Genomic DNA, 20891 nt, shown 5'->3' with positions numbered 1-20891 from the left:
AATCTAACATTATAGATTTGTTTTTTATACTTTCAGAAATTGGCCTCTGCACACAAAAATCTTTGGATATAAAATAAAAAAAATGTCTCTGTTTGGCTTGATGACACTGGGAGTAAATGAAAAAATATACTTTTATGTAAATAAAGCCTTTAAAAAAATACAAGTCTGACAAAATGAAAAAAGCACAATACAGCAAAAAACGCTCTAGATCTCCTTTGAAAATAAGGGCCGTGTCAGCATTGTTTAGCAGGAAAAGGGAAACAATTACAGCATAATTAGTGTGCGTAATGACTACAAACAGCAGTCATTAAATTACATCAGTGCGCAGACCATGCCTCATTCATGAAAGCCTTTTACTATTTGTGGAAGTAGCTGTCTTTTCCACCTCATGAGTCAGAGCTGTTGACCCAGGAATCATAATTGTGGAAAACCTCATGTAGAAACAGTGTTTTATAGCATTGTAGTGGAATTTATCAAGTGTTAACAGTGGCATATTTATTTATTTTTTAGGTTAGATTAAATTGCGGGAAGAGAATGAGAGTGAAGTGTGATCGTGTGGGCGACTGAGAAGAAGACTATCAAAGAGGAAGGAGGCGGTCTGCGAAAGGAGGAAGGGAGAAGAGAAGATCGTATTGAGAGGTGATAAATGTTCGGAGACTGAGCACACACGCTGGAAACTGCACGAGAGTCACAGAGCGGGTTTTGTTTGCTTAACCACGGGCGCTGCCAGATGTCTGTCAGTGTGGCCCAGTGTTTTGTTTCTGCTATCACCCGGCATCTCTTAGGCCTGCCTGCGATAAGCCGACAAGGGACTGGAACCGTTTTCTCAATCACACCAACAATTAGGCTTATCCACGATTTGGTCAATTGGATTCAAACTACTGCACTGTGCTGTCGGCAATTGACTGAAGCAAACGCTGGAAACTTGCTGCTGATGCTGTATGTTTTATGTGACTCCCAAAGCGGCAGACCTATGCCGCAGGACTGTTAGCGCTGCTTGTGCAAATGTCCAGAGCAAAAATATTTACCTCTGCCGTTATCCCTCATTTACGAAGTTCCTCTCAGTTACTATTTATACACCACGGGTTTACAGAGAATGTATAATAATAGCAGACTGGCAGAAACATGAAAGTGGCTAAAGCGGTGTTTTTTTTGGTAGCACGAGAAATTGTGAGACTTTAAACCTGTGCGTCGCTCAACTGACTCACTAAGAAATCAATTTTTAAAGAACTCAGAAGTGTCACTGAAGTTCACTTCCATATTTTCCGTCGTGCTTTTTCGCCGTGCGAGCATTTCTGCGTTACTCCGTTCCGGGAGCTTAAGTTTCCAAACAAATTAGAGGGGTGCAAGGTCATACGGAGGGGATGTGGTAACTAACAGCAGTTAGGTTGTTATGTAACAGGGCCACTTTTAGGTTGGTAGCCGCTGGCGTGTAATCTTAAACAAAACACATACCGAGTGTAATCTGTCAGCCATTTGTGTGGTCACGTCTAGTAATCTGCAGCGAGACCTTTACAGCGGGCCACAGACAACATCACGGGTGAGTGAGAAAATATGTTTGCGTGCCGGGACCTTTTAGCGGCGGGGGAACAGAGCCTTCGACCTTCTCATACGTCTCCTGAAACACTCACCTAGCCCAGCAGTGGTAATAAAGCCTCGCTTGCCTCCGGCGGGCCCGACAGTACAGTGGCGAGAGCTCTCCAACAATAATACACTGTTTGTTCAAGGCTGTAGCCAAGAGAAAATATTTGGACTCTCCCAAATTGAAGTATTACAAACAATCTTTTTACAGGGCCAGTGATATCAAAAGATCAGCAATAGTACGGTGGATGTGTTCAAACAATATTGGGGATATTCTGGGGCTGCTCGGGTGGAGGAGTCGATTTATTATACGTGGAAACACTGTATAGACAAAGGCGGTGGAGTCGTGCTCTCAGTCCATGCTATATAGCCATCATCGCTGTGGTTTTTGGGCTGTCGTTGGGGCCCAGAAGTGCTCCTTGCTCGACATAAAACATCCAATATAAAGTCGTTTGAAGCGAAAATACTATTTATTTTATCATTTTAATGCACATCAACAGTCCCTTTGAGCAAAAAGCCACAATCCTGCAAATTTAGTTCTGCTTGTGATATTTGGGGAGCTGTACTGCATCATCGGCTGTCAACACATCTTTAATGGCATGGCCTGTTGCCTTGTTTTTTTGTTAGGTTTTTTCGAGTGATGCCAACCAGGAACAGCAGCTTCAAGTAGGTAAAAGTTACCTAATACATAATAGGGAAGCCCTGTTTGTTTCCATGCAGCGGTTGGAAACACCCTTAGGATCCTGGGTACTGGTGCCACTGCTATAATGGGGTGTGAGGTTGCCTTACCCACACATCTTTCACCGACAGGCCTGAACCCTGGTCCGCAAACCTGGCACCGGAAGGAGCCGAGAGTGTTGACGCAGACACCGTTGGGACAGGAGCTGGGATCCCTGCACTCATCTATATCTGCTCCGGGACAAAGTGGAAAATATGAAAAATTAAAATCTGAATGAGTTGTTGCTAAAACAATGTTACTAAGACAATATGTGCATGCATGGAAGAAAGAGAGGGTGTAAGGCCGCAAATGTACACATACACAGTCCGTCTGTCACAGAATGAGCAAAGTTTTCTTCCTGGCTTTGACTAACGGAAAATACAATATGTGTTTTGTTAGTGCCCAGCTCATTCAGCTAATTCATGGAAGCAAACAAATAGGCCTGGCCGGGACTGCCCTGTTATGTGAACTTGAGCCTGTGTGCGTAGCTGCTTGTGCACGCACGCAAGTTACCTTCGCACACGCCTCTCCGAGACTTGGCGTAGCCAGCGTTGCATTCACAGGTGTAAGATCCCTCTGTGTTGACGCATTTGCCATTCTGGCATTTGTTGGGCATGCTGCACTCATTAATGTCTGCCAGTTTGAATGAAAACCAAGGAGAAGGGAAAAAAGAAAGTTACTGTTGTGTTCCGCAGCATTAATTAGGGCAGAATACTTCTAAAATGAACGGCGCTGACAGACGAGGACTTGCGGTGCTTAGTTTCCATTGGAAACTTTATATCTCCTACTGTTGATTGGGGCTGTGTCTCACCTTGACAGAACTTCCTGTTCTGAGTGATCACCTGGCTGTAGCCACTGTGGCAGTGGCAGGTGTAGGACCCATAGCTGTTTATACAACGTCCCTTTCCTTCACATGGATCCTCATCGCACTCATTCACATCTACAGAAAAAGAAAAGAAAGGAAAGCACGCGGCTGTTGCACTTCACCAGCACAGTACACTTTTAAAGCACCAACTTTAGAGCTTCCTCTATGAAACAGAAACAACACGGACCAAAACCCAGCTGTGTGGAGCAGAGGCTGTGTGCAAAAGCCTTTGCGAAAAAAAAAAGGACCACAGCATCAGCTCTCTGGATGGGACGTGAGCTGTTGTCAAGCATCACAGGACAGGGTAGCATAAACAAACAGTCCTTTCATTTTGGCTCACTTAATTTCTCAAAGGTTTAGAATCACTGGTGATGAATACTGGCTTTTACTGTGATGATGACGGACAGAGCTGCCGTGGCATCTGGTGTCAGCATGTCTGTGTGTGTTTGTGTGCTCCTCCTTCTCTTTGAGTGTCCCACTGTTACCCCTGTTTTGCTTCATTTTTCGCTCTTGCTCCATTTGTTAGTTACCAATGCAGTTGGTCTGTAGTGCACTGAGCTTGAATCCTGGCTCGCAGAGGCAAATGTAGCCCGTCTGCACAGAAACGCATCTCCCACGGCCACATATAGAGGGGGTCGTGGCACACTTGTCAATACCTATGGATAGGAACAAAGATGTGCAGAGTTGTTACTTGAGAAACAAACAAGATTATTTGTGACCTAAGGTTGCGCAACATTGGTTTAAAAAATATATATATAAATATATAAATATATAAATTTGCATTCCACGAACACATGTTGTTCTCCATGGGAACTCATCGTGCTGTTTTATAGGTGGAGTCGTGGATGGGAGCGCTGGTTTTACAGCACTGTAACGTTCCAACAGGTGGTATGGAGCGCGTACAAAGTGTTCGGCAAGAAACAGGTCATGCACAGTAGAGTCTGACATTAGTTTTGTACTTGTGTTTTTCTGTCCAAAAGAGCCATGTTAAACTGGGCCTCTGGGTCTGGCTGACGAAAAAAAAAAAAAAAAAAATCCCATTTCTCTATAAGATTACTATAAATTCTTCTTACTTCCTAAATCTCTCTGTCACTCTCTCGCTGAGTCTGTCACACAAACACGCTTTCACCATGTCCCGTGCTCTTCCTAAGTTTTTCATAAATCTGGCCTCTGTCCACTCAGAGTAGCTTCCTCTTCCAAAAGGCGCACTCTTTCTTGGTTTCTCGCCCTCTCACCCTCTGTGCAGAATAGCAGCTTCAAGCCAAATTGGCTCTGGGAAAAGGGGTCAAATTAAGCTCTCTCCAGCTTTACTTTGGGTAAGCCTACAAAAATGCCTTATGAGTCGTGCTGCTGTCTGCCAGAAGTTTACAGAGTGTATAAAAAATGAAGAGCTGAGCCCTGTGGTGCTCTTTCACATAGCAACTTCCTGTCCACCTGTTCATTGTCATGTTGTTTGTTTTGTTTTAGTGTGACTTTTTAATCTATTGTTTACCTGTAGCTGAATCAGTATGGGATGGTTCCTTTGAATCCGGCCTCGGGTTGATGCTCGGGAAGTCTGGAAAAATATCTATTAAGACAGTTAAGGTGAGTCATGGGGCACTAGATAAGCACAAATGACAAAGTCAACTAAATCTCTCTTAAACTTTGACAGGTTCTAGTCTCTACAACCAAAACAAGACACCGCTTGATTTGCCAGCCACTCTAATGCCTTAGCTGCCTATTCAAGACTATAAAAGCGATCTACTCATTTTTCCGGGCAAAAACAAATTACAGTGACCAAAATAAATCAGGTAGACTCATTGAACATAGCCTTCAGACTTGAATGTCAGTGTTTTCACTGGCGTGAGGGCAAAGTAAGGACTGTGAATGCCACTACTGTGAGGGAACACAACATGTCTGTGCTTGACAGAAAGCTTAGAGATTGTAAATCAAACCCAAAGAGGCATTAAACAACAGCTGGAGGCACTTGTTCAACTACCAGTCTCGTATGATCTGTATGAATAAAGAAGAAAAAGAGAAGATACCTGGATACTGCGGCGGTAACTCTGTCACGACAGCTGGCTGGAAAACGAGCAAATATTACTCATTAAAAAACATTGGGCTACATTTTTCACCACCATATTTATATTCACAGCATTCCGGTATTTGTTGGTAAATTCTGTGCTAATTAGATGTGCGCATCTACCAAAATGTGGTCTGAAGAAGTTATATAATCATAACAAACCCTCCAGCTGAAATAGCTAGAACGCATGCCGAGAAGAAGCATGCACCAAAGTGCTGACGAGGAGGGAGAACTTACCGGGCTCAGACTTTCCACATCTACCACAAAAAAAGAGGAAAAGTTTATCAGTGGAGAACACATTACATCTGCATTAACATGTGCCATCACAAAACACATTTTTGTTCAATTATGTATACACGCATGTTGCCTTTAGACACTCGTCTGCAGCTTTGGTGATCCTTTTTTTTCCCTAACAAAAATTGGCCAGATTTATTTATTTATTTTTCAAATATTTGTGGGAGATAGTGTACACTGTTGGCCAAGAAAAATGAAAGAAAAACATGGAATTAGATATCTCCGATAATGAAGACAAAAATCCCAAAATATTTAAAGAACTGTCTCCACATACAAATCAAAATGTTGCAGCACTGCCAATACAGTATCTCACAAACCTTAAATCAGGAAGATGCATTTGCTTAAAATCCTGAGGATTAAGATTCATGATCCGTGTGGATTACTTGTGTGCATTTTTTTGATGCTCGCTGGGGTTTCACTTAGACGGCTGTGAATATGTTCCATCTATCAAGCTTATTTACAGAGATCAAAGCAGCTTGTTGATGTTTACATTTTCACAATAATGTTAATGCACTGCATCCTGTATATATAAAAAAAATGCCATTGTGCAATCATTGCAGCTGCTCTGAACTGTTTATGTCACGGGCTGTGGCAAAAATCAAGCTCGTCGCTCTTCTGACAGACTAAACTCATCAGCTGATCTACGTGCCAGCCCATGTCAGTTGATGGGTCAACTCATCCCCTTTGATGCATCCAGTTGGTATGTGTTGTTTAAGCACTACTTAAGCTCCTCTAGCCAACTTATAGTTGCTTTGCATCTTCGAGACACTTTGCAGAACAGCTCCACCCCAGCTTCCCCTTTTTCTTCTGGGTCTGACTTAATGAATGTCATCTGTTCTCAGTGATGCCTGCTCTGATCTGAATGGCCCTGCTGCTGCTTTGCCTGGCATGAAAGGCTGACTTGTGCTTTCCAGGTCCCAGATCAGAGCCATACGGTCAAATGTAAATCATTGCCAGAGAATTGACAATCTTCTTTTGACCACTGTATGGTGGTCCTGACTGAAACATCCTCGGGTTTAAATGAATACCATGTTTAGGTAACATCCAAGGCCTACGCACTCGCCAAGAACACTGTTTCAACTCTTTGTCATACAGTGCAAATATTTACCAACATAAAACTTATTCTTACCATCTGTGTGTGGCAGTCTAGGTGTTTCTCTGGCTGGATGTGAGGGATGCTGTGGATTCAAAGGGTACTGGGGTGCTTGTGGGGTCTCAGAGTATTCGGGGTATTGGGGTAGCTGCGGTGTTTCGGGGTAGCTGGGGTACTGGGGCCCACTGGGAAACGAAGGCTGAGAAAATGGAAACTGCGGATAAGTAGGGCTCTCATCCTCGAGTGACACACCCATGCTCTGCAGCTCGACATCATCCAGCTGTCGAAGAGAAATCTGGACGTCAGATCGTGAGTAAGTGTATCCATGGCCAGCGGGGCAGATCTCCTTGAAGTGGTCTGCAGCACAGGAGACACAGGAGCGACCAGTAAGTGATCGAAAACATCACCTCTGCATTCTGAGCTTGAGCCCGAAAAACTGACGTTTAACTTTTGACAGCATAATCGTGGCTCTTATTTCTATCTGATATTCAAAGTAACACCATAAGCCATCCATGTAATAGAGTTCCGACAGGCACGCAGTACTCTATGCTCTGCTGTGAACGGGGAGATTGGGTTTCGGTGACTGCTGCAGAACTTAGCAAGCTGCCAGGCCAGTGACAGCTGTCAGAGGAGACTAACAGCGACGGGATTTGAAAACATGTGGGCATATCGGCACTCTCAAACAAACAGACACAACTGTACCACTGTGGGAAGTAGAGGATCATGTAATGCTGAATGACCTTTGAACTCTTTGGTGTAAAGGCATGTGAGTGAGAGGCTAATGGAGGACTGGCTGGCTAGATAAAAGGCGGGAGACTGCACCTCTTTGTATCTGAGTCCAAAAAGCCTCAGCAATGGTGAATCCATTACAAGTGAGAGGCTCTTTGTCCCCTACCTGACCTGAAACCCGGCTACTCTATGCCAAAAGAGTCTGGAATAGAGATATGAGTAATGACAGATATGCGGTCACTGTAAACGCTTGTGTAAATACAGGAAACGTGGATATGATAGGCTACTGAATGATGAATTTAAAGTGGAGGGAAATGGGGCTATATATGATCAGAAGCCACATCTGAAGAATCGGCGTAAATATGGAATTAAACTCATTGGGCTCCTGTTACCGAGTCACAAGTAATGGCTCTGGCTGCTCTGTTCAGGGGTCTAACAGCTTTTCAGGCCATCCAAAAAGCTAACGTCCGAAATAATCAAAGGCTGTGCGCCCATGCACTGCGTCGGTCCTAACTGAGCAGCACCGTGGAGGTCTGTGTCTATGATATCTGATCTATGACAATCCCCATGAATCACTGGCCAGTACAGACACTCAATAAAACCAGCTTGTTTCTCTCAGAGACTTTGAAGATTAAATCAGTATGAAAAAACGACAACTACTTCCCATGTTTCACTTGGCGAGGTCACGCATTTCTGCTGTGAAGCTTTGCCGGTTTATTAGTGGGGTTTCTCTCTGAGGGTTGGAGCGATAACAGAAGACTGACTCCCACTCTTATGTAGCCTCCAAAATATGAAAACTGTTATGTTTTTGGTCCTTTTCCACTCCAAACACAGTTAGCTATTTTGAACTGCATTACACGCCTGGCAAAGAACAGAATGGTGACTGAGCGGTAAATATTTTTTTCCCCCTATTCTTTCATTACCATTGCTACCCCTTGCATAAGATTGCATGCAACACTTTATTTCTGCAAAAGCGTTTAACTCAAGAAGGGGAGTACAGTAAATGCAGAAATAGAAAACAAGATCATTTTTTGGGTCAGCAGAAGAGGAGCACAGGGTAGCTTTTGGGGCTGTACCTGATCCTGGTAAAGGACAACGATCACACCCAGCTCCCCAGGCCTTGCCCACTCTGCTGCAGCAGCAGATCTGCTTGGTGAGGTGATTAGTGAGTGGCAGAGAGCATGTCCCCGCTGAAACAGACCTGTAGCATGACGCCCTCTGGTCAGACACTGCTTTGTCCGCTGGTAGAGAAGAGAAATTGGAACACAAGGAAGGCATAAGAAAGCCTAGTCTTAAAGTGTGTGTTACGAATCCAAAAAACCAAGCAATACTTACAGACACAGTGGCTCCTGGCAGGATCTAACATATAGCCTGGTTTACATGTGCACCTGTAGCTTCCTTTGGTGTTGAGACATTCGGCGTTTTTACATATTCCAGGCAACAGGCACTCGTTGATGTCTGTGAAATAGGCAGAGTACATCAGTCATTTCGAATATATCCTGGCTTATGGAAATTTCATGAAGTCATATTTATTCCCAGGAAAAAAAAAATAGATTTTCAGTCTCAACCCCCACCAAAACTGCACATATCAATATCAACTTTGGTGCATTTTCTTTCCAATACACTGGGCAGCAATGATTCACACATTGAAAGGTGTCAGAAAATTGCAACAGATCATGTAAGCAAAGCCGCTCGCTGTGGGGAGGCGATGAAATATGGAAACGTTAAGGTTACACAACTGCATGAAATCGTGATGACAGGAGGGAGACGTACACATTTGACGGGTGTAAAACAATACACGCTCAAAATCCTGTCTCGCTTGGAAAGTAAAATATTGCAGCTGTGGGAACACGTGCAGTCATGTAGACATAGAGGATATCACTGAGAGTTTCAGATTGTCATCATCATCCTCAGCTTACGTCAATAAGTGAAAGTCATTAAAGAGATTTTTTAAAATTTATTTATTTTTTCCTCTGTCTGGCTTAAACCACATGCAGAAATGGTAGAGTGGCCAGAGGAGTTTGCCTCTCGCTCCAAGAGCTCCTGAGTCCCTAAGGTAAACGGAGACAAGCTAACAAGTTACTGTGCCAGCCAGAAACATAGGGGGACATGCTTAAGGCGCTTAGTCATGTGATCACACTGGGACCAGGCAAGGATTGTTGTTCTACCGTGTTAAACAAAGAGTACATCATTAGGTCTTTTCCCATTGCGTTGACGACTAGAACCCGACAACCTGCCACCACAGATTTTCCCCCAATTTTAATGAATCTGCTCTTGTTTTGTTGTTTTCCTTCCTGCTGGAAAAAGTGAGCTTACAAAAGGTCAAGGCTGATAAAATCAATGGGCTGAAGGAAATCCAGGGAAAGCCTTAATGTTTTTCTTGTTGTTTGTCGCCCCTTTTTCGTTTCCATTTTGGGTTTTCGTTGCGCTTTTCCACCTTACAGTGACGTACTGTGAAGAAACGACTGATGTCATGCCGGTTTCCCCCAAGTCTACACTTTTTGCAGTGATTTAACTTTAGTTCAGGTAGCGTCTGGACACCTGAAATCAGGTCACCATTTATCACATGGTCTTTAATCCATGATTCAGAGACCCAGATTAGTGGTATTGTTACAGTCTGCTGGTGGGTTGATTTAAATTGAAACCGGCTTCCGTGACAACCTTCCATGACCAGCGCTAATCTCAACATCTATTCTGAATTTATGCTTGGTTGCTCTTCTTGACAAACATCACTTGTGGTAAGAGCTCACGGCTTTTAGCGTGACTGTTTTTATAGTCTATCAGCACATGACAAAGTTCCCTGATTTTAGCGTCAAACAGTCTGCTGCTTACTTAACCTTTTCCCTCTTTGTTCAAAACCCATGTGAACACCTACAGAATTATCTACAGAAACTATGTAAAGCAAACTGGCAACATTGCTCCTTATACTGTGTATTTTGGGTTGTGAGTAAAGAGAGCACCTTTGGACCACTTTGGAAGTCTGTGAAGTGAATACACATGGTCAGAATTTAGCCAAAGCGCCATTACTGGGAAAACCAGGCTTTTTCAACATATTTCTCTATCAGTATTGCAGCCTGAATACCAGGCTAGTAAGTCGACACGATGAGTGTCAAATGTCAGTGTTGTGAAATCATAAGCAGCTTTTATTAACTTGATCAAAAATGTCCAAAGAGTTGCATAAGACTTCATTAATCTCCTCTTTGAAGTGGTGTATGAGTAATGTGACCTGCTCCCAGCACTAGTTTACCACCCACAACAGGGCCTGCACATGCATCTCTGTGGGCTTTTTCATCTAACAACCACAGCTACAAATGGCCAATTCAGTGACCTAAATTTTTGAGAAGGAAGCCTCTGAAGATAAGGAATCATCTCTGAAGTCTGAGACCTGAGAGCAGGACGCTGATAGGAAATCTTATCGTGCTGTGGCGACGATGTCACTGACCGCAAAGGTCAGCGGATGTAGGCAGACTGGCAGTAAATCAGGACTATTACCAAATACGACACAAGCCCTGTTCTGTTCCAATAAAACACATTACAAGCAGCTCGAGACTGGAGCCACAGGAAGGAGGGCTTGACCCCATCCTAATAATAATGACAAAATCTCAGAAAAAGCTGTTTTTTTTTCCATCTTGGCAGTTGCCAAAAGTCCTTAAATTAGAAATAATTTTTGGGGGAACGGAGCAGCAGCCGAACGCAGATTTAAAGCACTTTAGTAAATATTGTGGGTAGGGATGGGTACCGGTGTCCGGTGCCATTGTGGAACCGGTTCTGACATAAACGGTAGTAACCAGACTGAAAAGCAGCGCACAATTCGGTGCTTCATTTCGGTGCTTTTTTCCCTGAGAAATCTAGCCAATCACTTCCTTTCCCAGGATAGTAGGCGGGCCCAGGTACGTACGGGTTTTTTTTAGAGCAGAGCTAAAATGCCGAAGCGCTCGAGAGTGTGGCTGTACTTCACAGCAAAAGATATAAACTCAGCAGCCTGCAACAAGTGCTTAAAGGTGATAATGTGCAAAGGAGGTAACACCTCAAATCTAATGAAACACATGGCGTCGCATAGCGTTTTTTTAAAAGCCGAGAAATGCACCGCATTTGATAACTTGCAGCAAGACATCACACCTAGCACATCTACTGCGGATGTGGTGCCTGTTCTCGGAATTAGCAACATCCAAGAACCCGAAGAGGAGAGTCCGGCCCCTAGCCCTGCCAGTGTAGCAGAAATGATAACTGATGATGATGATGGCAGCAGCAGTCGTTCTTCTCTGGGTGAGTATCTTAATGTTGTTCGTGTGTAATTTAAGTTGAGTAAGCTAACCACGTTTTAAATTAATGCATGTAAGGTGAACTAGCAAACACCGTAGTAGTTACATGCGGCTGTCTTCTTGTTTGATGGCAGATACTCCCTTCACCCTGGCCAAAAAGGCTAAAATGACGAAAGAAAAAGTGGACGAAATTCATAGGGCAGTGACAAAATTTATAGTCAAAGATCTCCATCCATTTTCAACGGTGGAGTCACCATCATTCAGGTGAAAAATGTTGTATTACTCTGACATAAAAAATAGACTGTATAATACTGTAAAGGTTAATATGTTCATAGCTGCTTAGCTTTGTAAGTGTTCTCTAAATATTATAAGTAAACTATATTTGAATAAAAGGTGAGCTATATGTTTTTATTTTTTATCTGGAAGAAAAAAATTAATGAAAATTCAAATGTATTTTCTGTTTATTCTGGGAGCTGGTTTATATGTTTTATTTATTTTATCTGAAAAAAAGAATTACCACGTTTTAAAGGCAGGCTAGATGGTGAGGCAGCTACTGACATCTGGGACAGGTTGGAGAAGGCAGCAGTTGCAAATGCCACAGCAGCAGTTGTGCAGGTATTTTCATTGTGTGTGTACAATCTTGTCCTTTTGCATCATGATGTAGTTTCTATGTTGAAGGAATGCTCTTTTACTATCTGTGTGTCCATAGCCTCCCACTGAGGACCCCAAAGCACACAGCGAGGTGGATGATGCTGACATGGACAAGCCAGAAAAATATGTAATTTCAGATTTTTTCTAACACAACCACTACATTCTAAAAGTGATCTTTATTTATTTTGCAAACCTCACACATCTTTTTTTGTTGTTTTTCAGCTAAGTAAGGTCCAGAAGTCACCCTTAGAAAAGCTGTTTGAGGATGAAGACAGAGAGCTTCAACAGGCTGCTTCTCAAGCGGGTAGAGTCCCCTCAATCACAGAGCAGGTACAGAAGGAGCTTCAAATATACAAAAGACTGCCAGGAATTACCTCTGGACAAGACCCTGTGGCCTGGTGGTGGAGTAAGAGGGATACACTCCCCAATTTATCTGCCCTATCAGAAAAATACTTGTGTGTCCCAGCCTCATCAACGCCTTCTGAAAGAGTTTTCTTTTGTGCTGGGCATGCCATCAGCCAAGAGCGATGCCGTATAGCTCCAGAAAAGGCTAATATGATTATCTTCTTGCAAAAAAACTGCTAAACATCACAGGTTTCATGACAAAGTTTGTTTTCAATTGTTTAAGCACTGGTTCCAACCAAAGACGTTATGTTTTATTGACAGAAAGGGCTAACTTTGTTATAATTTTGCTTAAAAAAAATTACTGGGAAAAATAAAAACACAAGAGGTTTTTGGACGAAGTTTGTGTTCTTTATTCTTTAAGCACCGGTTCGAGCACCGTTTAAGCACCGGCACCGTTTCAAAAGTACCGTTTTGGCACCGGTATCGGATAAAACCTAAACGATACCCATCCCTAATTGTGGGTAACTGTCAGCTTTGCTTTTTTGGAACTCAGGAAAGGAGCAACTGGAAGAGGGAAACATCTTGAAGCAATCACAGAAGAAAAGCATGAATAATAGAAAGATACATTTCTACATTCATTGGCTGCTCGACACATTATTGGAAAACAGGAGCGTCCTGCTCAATAATTACCTGAAAACATCAATATTGTGATTGTTCTCTGCAGAAAACATGTTGAACTTGCTGAACTAAAGGATGAGGTCTTCTATACGGAGAGTCAAAACTGGACTTTTAGGTTGTTCTACTCCATATGCCTCAGCAAGCATTGCCCTTTGGATCATGACATGATAATGTGAGCCATCAGAAAAGCTGCAGTTTGTAACTGTTAGCCTCAGTTGTCAGTGTTAGGGAAGGGATAGCTCAGTAGTGCATAGAGTGGTGGCCCCCATGATCGGAAGGTCGGGGTTCGAATCCACTGAACGGCTACCCTGAGGTACCCCTGAGCAAGGTACCGTCTGCGCCCAGTGGCTGCCCACTGCTTCACTGAGTGAATGGGTTAAATGCAGAGAGGAATTTCCCCACGGTGATCAATAAAGTACACATTATTGAGCCATTTCCAAGGCTATTTACTGACACCAACAAATGCAAATGGTTGGAGTTCTTTAGCGGGAGAGTTGACACTGTGGGTGTTTTCTGATTCCTAAACCAAACACAAGCTGACAAACAGCCACTGCTGGGATGTTGAAATGGACGATAACATGTGTATCGTCCATTTAACAGTGTATATGTTAAGGGACAACCATGTTTGTTTTTACGTACAGATGGACAGGAAAAGCAGGCAAAGCAGCAATCTGATGCTCACAAGTACTCAGAGAGCCATCCATGCCATGATCACAGCCTACCACATTAACTCAGAACCCCAAGACCAATTAAAACAGGAGCCCCAGGTGCTTATTGACTGCTGAACTCTGACCCCAGACAAACCCTAACTGTGGTCTTGACCTGTTTCCCAGACATGGGAAGTGGGGGGCAAAAAAGTCAGTCTCCCAAGCAAGGACTTTAATTAAGTGTGTTCTCCAGGTACATCATTGGTTACCACAGTATAATCTGAACATTTGAAGATTTTGAAAGTACTTCTTTCCAAACTCGAGTTTCCCCACTGGGGGGCTAACCAGGTTGCTGCTGGAGGTCTTCTATGCCATTCAGTGTTGACAACAGCAGTCCTTCTTCTGCTCTAGAAATGTGCTGTGAGCTAGATGGCCACTATAAGCAGCCCCTCTAGGAGGTGGAGAAATGATTCATATGTAGCTATCACGAGTAACATTCAAGATGGTGGATTTGGTGTCTATCAATGACTAGAACAGGCATGTATTTAGGCATTTAAGCATGTAGACATGGTCAAAACAACCTACTTAAGTTTAAATTGAGAATCACAATGTGGAGGAAACTTGATTTAAGTGACTTTGAATGTGGTTGTTGAGGTCTTCAGTATTGCAGAAACTGCTGATCTACTGGAATTTTCCCACAAAACCATCTCTAGGGTTAAAAGAGAATGATCAGAAAAAGCGAAAGCATCAAGGGAGCAGCAGTTCTCCAGGAGAAAATGTCTTGTTAGATAATGGCCACACTGCTATGAGCTGATAAGAAGGCAACAGTAACTCAAAGATACACTTGGTACAACCAAGGTATGCAGAAGACCATCTCTGATCACACAAAATGTTAAACCTTGAAGCAGATGGGCTTAGTCTAATGCCTCTTGATTTCAGCTGAGACGTTCAGATGGTAGGGTCAGAAGTTGGAGTAAACACCATGAAAACATGGATCCATCCTGCCTTGTATCAACAGTTCAGGCTGGCGTTTGTGGTGTTATGGTGGATGGATGTTTTCTTGGCACATTTTGGGCCCCTTAGTACCAGTCAAGCATCATTTAAATGCCACAACCTACCTACGTATTGTCCATGACCACAGTGCACCCATGTTTTGATGGCTGCTTTCGGCAAAGCCATCAGAACACATCGTGTCAAAAAGCTCATACAATTTTAAACTAATTTCTTGAACATAGCAATGAGTTCACTTTATTCGAATACCTTCCACATTCACCTGACCTCGATCCAACGTGGTGGAACCGTAAATTAATATAATGGAGGAGCAGCAAGTGTGATGCTGTCATGTCAACATGAACTAAAATCTCTGAGAAATCTTTCCAGCACCTTGCTGAATCTATGCCACAAAGGATTAAAGAGGTTCTGAAGGTGAAAGAGGGTCCAACCTGGTACTAGCAAAATATACCCGATGAAGTGGACAGTGAGTTTATTTGATCATAGTCATTTAATTATTTTTAATATATCTTTGTTACTGCTAAAATAAACATGCAGTCACTTAAAGCTCATAAAATGTTTAAACCTTTTCCAGCATATTTCATGCAAAGGCTTACCTTGACAGTGTGTGACATTCATCCGTTTAAAACCTTTGGAACATTCCACCTGTCCATTCGCAATCACTGCATATGCTGTAAACAGAAACAAAAACAACAGTTCAGAGAAGCTCAGTGGTGTTAAATGATGTGCTATGCTTCTTTGGTACAGAGGACTGCTTTCATCAGAGAGGGAAAAGAGAAGGAGCTCAAGTTTAGGAGAATTTAAGGGAATTTAAGGTCTCAGTAATAGGAAAAACAAGGAACCCACAACTGAGCCTTGAGGGACTCCAGCAAGAGTCAAATGGGCTCCCCATCAACTACATAAGTAGTTGTAATAATGTAATAATGCTCTATGCCATTCATAATTGTGTAAATCCCTAGGCACATCATCATAAATTTGTTGACTAAGCCTTTATGACAGCCCTGACCGTTTTCATCAACCACGGTGCAAATCTAGTTAAACGAGAGACTAAAGCTTTAACTGTGCGCACAAGGAATGACGATTAATGTGCTGCTCACAGGAAAATGATTGGCCAAAATGTCTTAACGCTTGTTTTTTGCCAAAGCAGTACAAATCACATGGCGTGTGTGTGTTTCAGGTGTGCGCTTGATAGGTGCTGCAGTAAATAACACATTTGTCGGTTACTGCCCCAGTGCGGGCAAACTGTCAGTGTTAGAAGCCTGAAAACATGGTGTCATTACTCATTCGGCACCCAGTCAAGCCCCGGCACGCTCCATTAAATGTACAGAGGGTCAATGTGGCTATCATGTGGCAAAGAGTAAGTCTGTTAGTGTCTAAATGTGTGTGTATCCATATCTGTGTTTTTTAACAGAGATTAGGGGGAACTCTATGAAAGTCTTTCTTAACATAGACAGTGATTATTGGTACCAGATCTTTCCATGACTCAGATGACTCAGATTCTCTATGAATGTTGAAAAGATAATATCTAACTTCTGATTTTGAAAGAAAAAAACATGTATTTTTGGCTGTAGAGGACTGTAAAGAAAAATGATATGCTTGTTAGCAAGACAGAAGAGTCTTTAGCTATTATAGACTGTACAGTCCGACACACATCAACAGAAATGATTATAACACCCTGTGCTATATACACTATATGAGGTGCAATCAAAAATATTGTAGAAACTATTTAAATCTGGTCACTGTCTGATTCAAAGTCATCTCCTTGTGTACCTCTGGAGCACTTCCATTACTTCTAAGCCTGAAAATGGGGCATCAGGTGCAGAGCATGACCACCAGTATGCTCATTACTCTCTCAGACTGGTAAGGCTGAATTTGTGTAATAGCCTTAAGCATCTGAGGGAGGATATTAAGTGCAAGTGATCATGCACCAGCATACAGCACATGAAAAGTCAGGAGTTTTAACCATGCCAACACAACTGCCACTCAGCGCCCACACAACCAAACAGATTTGGCTAAAGACTCGCCCTCTTCAAGTCATCATCCACTGAGAGGAAAAAAAACCATGAAGGTTTTCTGCTCAAGAAAGGAATGACAGCAATGACAATCTTTTGATTCACACTATGGGCGTAAAAAAAAATATTATACCACAGCAATGCATTGCTTTGAATCTGCTGCCACAGTGACGAAGGGTCTAGAAAAGACGTGACGCACGCAAGAACGTAAAACACCACTGCTTTGCCAGCAGAGGTATTTGGGAAAGGGAGAGAAGTCATTTCGGTTCAGCCCAAGAAAACCAATGTGTTGTTGACTGAAAGAGTGCTCTAATAAGATGTAAAAGATGATGACAGGGTAAGACAGGGTAAGAAGAACCAGAAAAAACCTATCTCTATAATCCATCAGTTCTTTCTGTCTGTCCATGCCACCAGTGTTAAATACATGCTTCCGGCATTGATTCAGTTGTTCCCTTATTTACTATATAGTGTACATGAGTCAAAATGCCAAGACAGCAATCCATCAAACCAAAACCCAGCAATCAGTCATGAGTTTGTGTCATTTTCCCAGGAGTGACTGGAATGTGTGGCACTTCTGGGAACGAAGTCCTGGAAGCTGAGTTGTGCTTTGGTCCCGCTGTGACCCAGTCGACCAGGCAGGGTCAGTGTACCTGAGGGTTGACAGAGCAGAAGTGGGTCAGCATGAAGCGGGCAACTCGAAAAGGGGGGAACTGTGTCAAAGCAACGCCCCTATTCCTGCCTGCCCACCTCCTCATCTTCCTCCAGACCCTTCTAATCCCCCTCCGAAGTTTCTGAGTAATGAGATGTTGTGGTAGGAGCGACGGGCACGTCCTCCCGCAGTGATGGGATCAAGGAAAGTCTGGCCTGAGTGACAGCAGGGCGCACATGCCAAGGGAAGCACAGTGGGGGAGGTCCGGGAGTCTCAATAAAGCTTATTAGCAGGGAGAAGAAGACTCCCTGCAGAGATGAACAGCTTTAAGATGAATTTGAGAGAGAGGTAATATGTTGTGCTTGTGCACCTTTAAAGCCTAATTATTTGAGTAACAGTGGTGAAAAACTGAAATATTTGCACATATACAGGCACATATACAGGCACATATACAGGCATGCTAACAGTAAATTACTGCTAGCATAGGCTCTGTTTTGGTGCCATTATGGTCTTGGGGGTTTTTCGTGTATCTGAGTTTTGGATTTTCGATTGATGTCATTTTTATTCTAGTAACGGTGAGTTTATCATTATAATTCTACTTCCAGTTCACCATTCTTATGTTTGTTGTGGTGCGTCTTTGGGTAACTATTTTTGTGGTGCAGGGGTGTCAAACATAAGGCCCAAGGGCTAGAACTGGCTCAGTGGATGGCTTTGAAAAATTGTGAAGGAGGGCATTTGGACTTTTAAATGTATTTTAATAAGTTCTACAGATTTTCCTGCTGATAAAGACCTCACCCATGGCTATTCACACTACACCAAAATAATTACATTAAATTAAATGTTGATTAAAGAATTAAATTTCCTGTTTTTTCACTACTAACTAAAGAAATTTCTGTTCTTACAATGGGACCACACCCCCCAAAAAGGACGTTTTCTGTGAATTAACAGACATTTCTGCTTTATAATTACAGGAAAAAAAAAACTGAGACATGCTGTTGAAATTGTACTTATGTTTCTAATAATAAGATATCTCAGGGATTAAATTCATGGTTAAACTCGTTTTCACTGACAGTGATCCCAAAAACTTTACTCAATTGTAAACTGAGCTGTATGTGGCTCATGATGTAAAACGAGTTCAACATCCCCGTTCTAGTGTTTTGATTTTATTTTTTAATTGACCTTTAGTTCCTTTTATTTTCCTGTCTATGTTTCCTCTATCTCACCTTCAGGCTCACGCCTTTCTTATCACGCTACTTTTAAGACTTGTATCTAGTTGGCTTTCATGTTTTACTTTGAAGGGTTCTCTTTCCTGAGTTTTACTTCCTCCTTTGTGACTGACTTCACCTGTCATTGATTGTTCTCACCTGTCTGCCTGCTCCCAGCTGTGTCTCATCATGTAATCACTGCTCTGCGTATTTAGAGTCCTCCTTCCTCTGTGTCTTTGTTAGATTATCTGTTATTTGCACTCATGTGCCTACCAGGTTTCCAAGTTTTTGCCTTGACTTTTTTAAAATTCCTGTTTGTTTCCTTAGATGTCAGTTTAGTTTGCTGAGTAAAGGTCTGTTTTCTCCTCTTTTGGGTTTCTATGTTCTTCTGCCAGTTTTTGAAGTGTCATTTGTTAATTAATAAAGCTTTAGATTCTGTATCCTGTACTTAAATCAATTCCTCACTACAAGCTAACAGGCAGATAGTACTTAGAGTTTCCTTAAGCATATTCTGGACCTTAAAATGCTTGAACTTTAAGAGAAGTTCAGTAAAAGTTTTATTGGTCCACAGGGTTGAGCTGTTTGTGGCTAGTTAAAAAAAATTGCATAAAAGCGCTCTGCCTGCCAAATTTCACAATGACTTTCCTAATTACTGGTTGAAACTGTATCTGCGAATCAGAACCTTGTCTTCTAACCTCAAGAAAAGATAATCAGCCCCAAAACTAAAAATGGGTGACAACTTGGCCATGTAATTTTCATTAATATCCAAAAAGTAAAGCATGATTGTGTCCTGATTTAATGGCGTGCCAGTTCCCATGCTTGTTTCTACAATCATTTGTGTAGAAAATATAGAGCTCCACAGCCAGTGGCTTGCAAGAGTGAGCTCAAGCTGCGCATCATTAGTGTCGCCCTTGGTTACAAAGACTGTAAACTCAGACTTGTCTGTATCCACAGAGGGAACAGACAAAACCTTTCAATTGTTGTCTATCCATTTAGCCCTGTTCAACAAAAGACTTCGTCACGCCTCACTAATTTATTGTCCATCTCCATTCAGTTGTGTTGTGCATTCCACTGGAGGCTGTTCAATAATATTTGCTCAAATTCCCTGACCTGAAAGTGTAATTCAGATTCCTTGAAACTTCTTGATAGCTGGTGTTATCCTAACTTAAATCTGAATAAATCCCTTAAGTAAAATTTGTTTAGTGAAAAGCACTGCTGGGATTTCAAATGAAAGGACAGCTTATGCAAAATAAGAGAGCTGGCTAAGAAAAAAGAGACAGGAAGCTGAGAAGGGAGAAAGCTTAGAGTCAGGTGAGTTTCTCAGCCATACAGAAATCTTTAATTGCAGATTTTTGGTGCGATCACAATGTAGACCACCCGGCCTGCAGGCAGTTCTTCTAAGACGATTGAGTGGTCTGGTCCATCAATCACAGGGCTCAGAGCCCTTCACCAGCTTCTCCAGGGACTTGCCTCAGTGTTGGGCTTCTTCTCTTAACCAACTGGAAAACCTGAGAACTTGTGGGACAAGAGGGAGGAGGGATGGATGCCATCCACAGGATGCAAACGGTAGACAGTCTTCCTTTCTCTTCCATCGGGGTATACTCTAAGAAAAGACCCAAGAGCAAAGCCAAGACCTCGTGATCCTTTCCATAAAATTACTTTCTGACATTCCGCCACAGGACAAACTAAAAGAAGGAGCAAACGGAGCTCTTTAATCATCACAAACATTCAGGTCTTTTGAATCGCAACGATGGCAGAGCCATCTCTTCTTGGCCTCTGAGCCAATACTTGATTGGAGCAAACTGCTTAAAGACAAGTCATTTTCTCTCAAAACAGAATGTTTCCTTGGCAAAAGCCATACTTGCCAATCTGGCACAGACCATATCACACGGCCTGTAAATACGTCCCTGCAAGTGAAGCTAAAGCTAATCAGCAAAGATACGTGCGGTTAGCATGAGCGTCACACTGCGAATGCATAAACACAGCACCAATGTAAAAGCTGCAACATACTGCATTTGCTCAATCAACAGCAGTCTCATCTGTATAGTATTGCTTTCACACAACGATCCCATGGGACATATGATGCAAT

The 20891-nt window shown here is 42.5% G+C and overlaps 1 protein-coding gene across 4 annotated transcripts in view; it reads right to left on the bottom strand.

Annotated features, from left to right (window-relative positions):
- Positions 1-20891, bottom strand: part of LOC146366210 (latent-transforming growth factor beta-binding protein 2-like) — a 92703-nt gene that overhangs the window by 24277 nt on the left and 47535 nt on the right. For 3 of the 4 annotated variants that reach the window (XM_084913976.1, XM_084913978.1, XM_084913979.1), the window contains exons 9-19: positions 15533-15607; positions 8678-8800; positions 8419-8583; positions 6650-6970; positions 5464-5483; positions 5189-5225; positions 4657-4731; positions 3695-3820; positions 3111-3239; positions 2813-2932; positions 2371-2493 (exon numbers count right to left, since the gene is read on the bottom strand). In XM_084913976.1, the coding sequence (XP_084770102.1) occupies positions 2371-2493; positions 2813-2932; positions 3111-3239; positions 3695-3820; positions 4657-4731; positions 5189-5225; positions 5464-5483; positions 6650-6970; positions 8419-8583; positions 8678-8800; positions 15533-15607 (1314 nt within the window). The remainder of the gene's footprint in view (positions 1-2370; positions 2494-2812; positions 2933-3110; positions 3240-3694; positions 3821-4656; positions 4732-5188; positions 5226-5463; positions 5484-6649; positions 6971-8418; positions 8584-8677; positions 8801-15532; positions 15608-20891) is intronic. The other variant, XM_084913977.1, reaches the window with a different exon arrangement.

Source organism: Perissodus microlepis, chromosome 19 (genome assembly GCF_051167445.1).
Source record: "Perissodus microlepis isolate ML-2025 ecotype Zambia chromosome 19, ASM5116744v1, whole genome shotgun sequence".
Taxonomy (NCBI): Eukaryota; Metazoa; Chordata; class Actinopteri; order Cichliformes; family Cichlidae; genus Perissodus; species Perissodus microlepis.
Note: the sequence above shows the minus strand (reverse complement) of the source record. Positions and strands in the feature narration are given on the sequence as shown.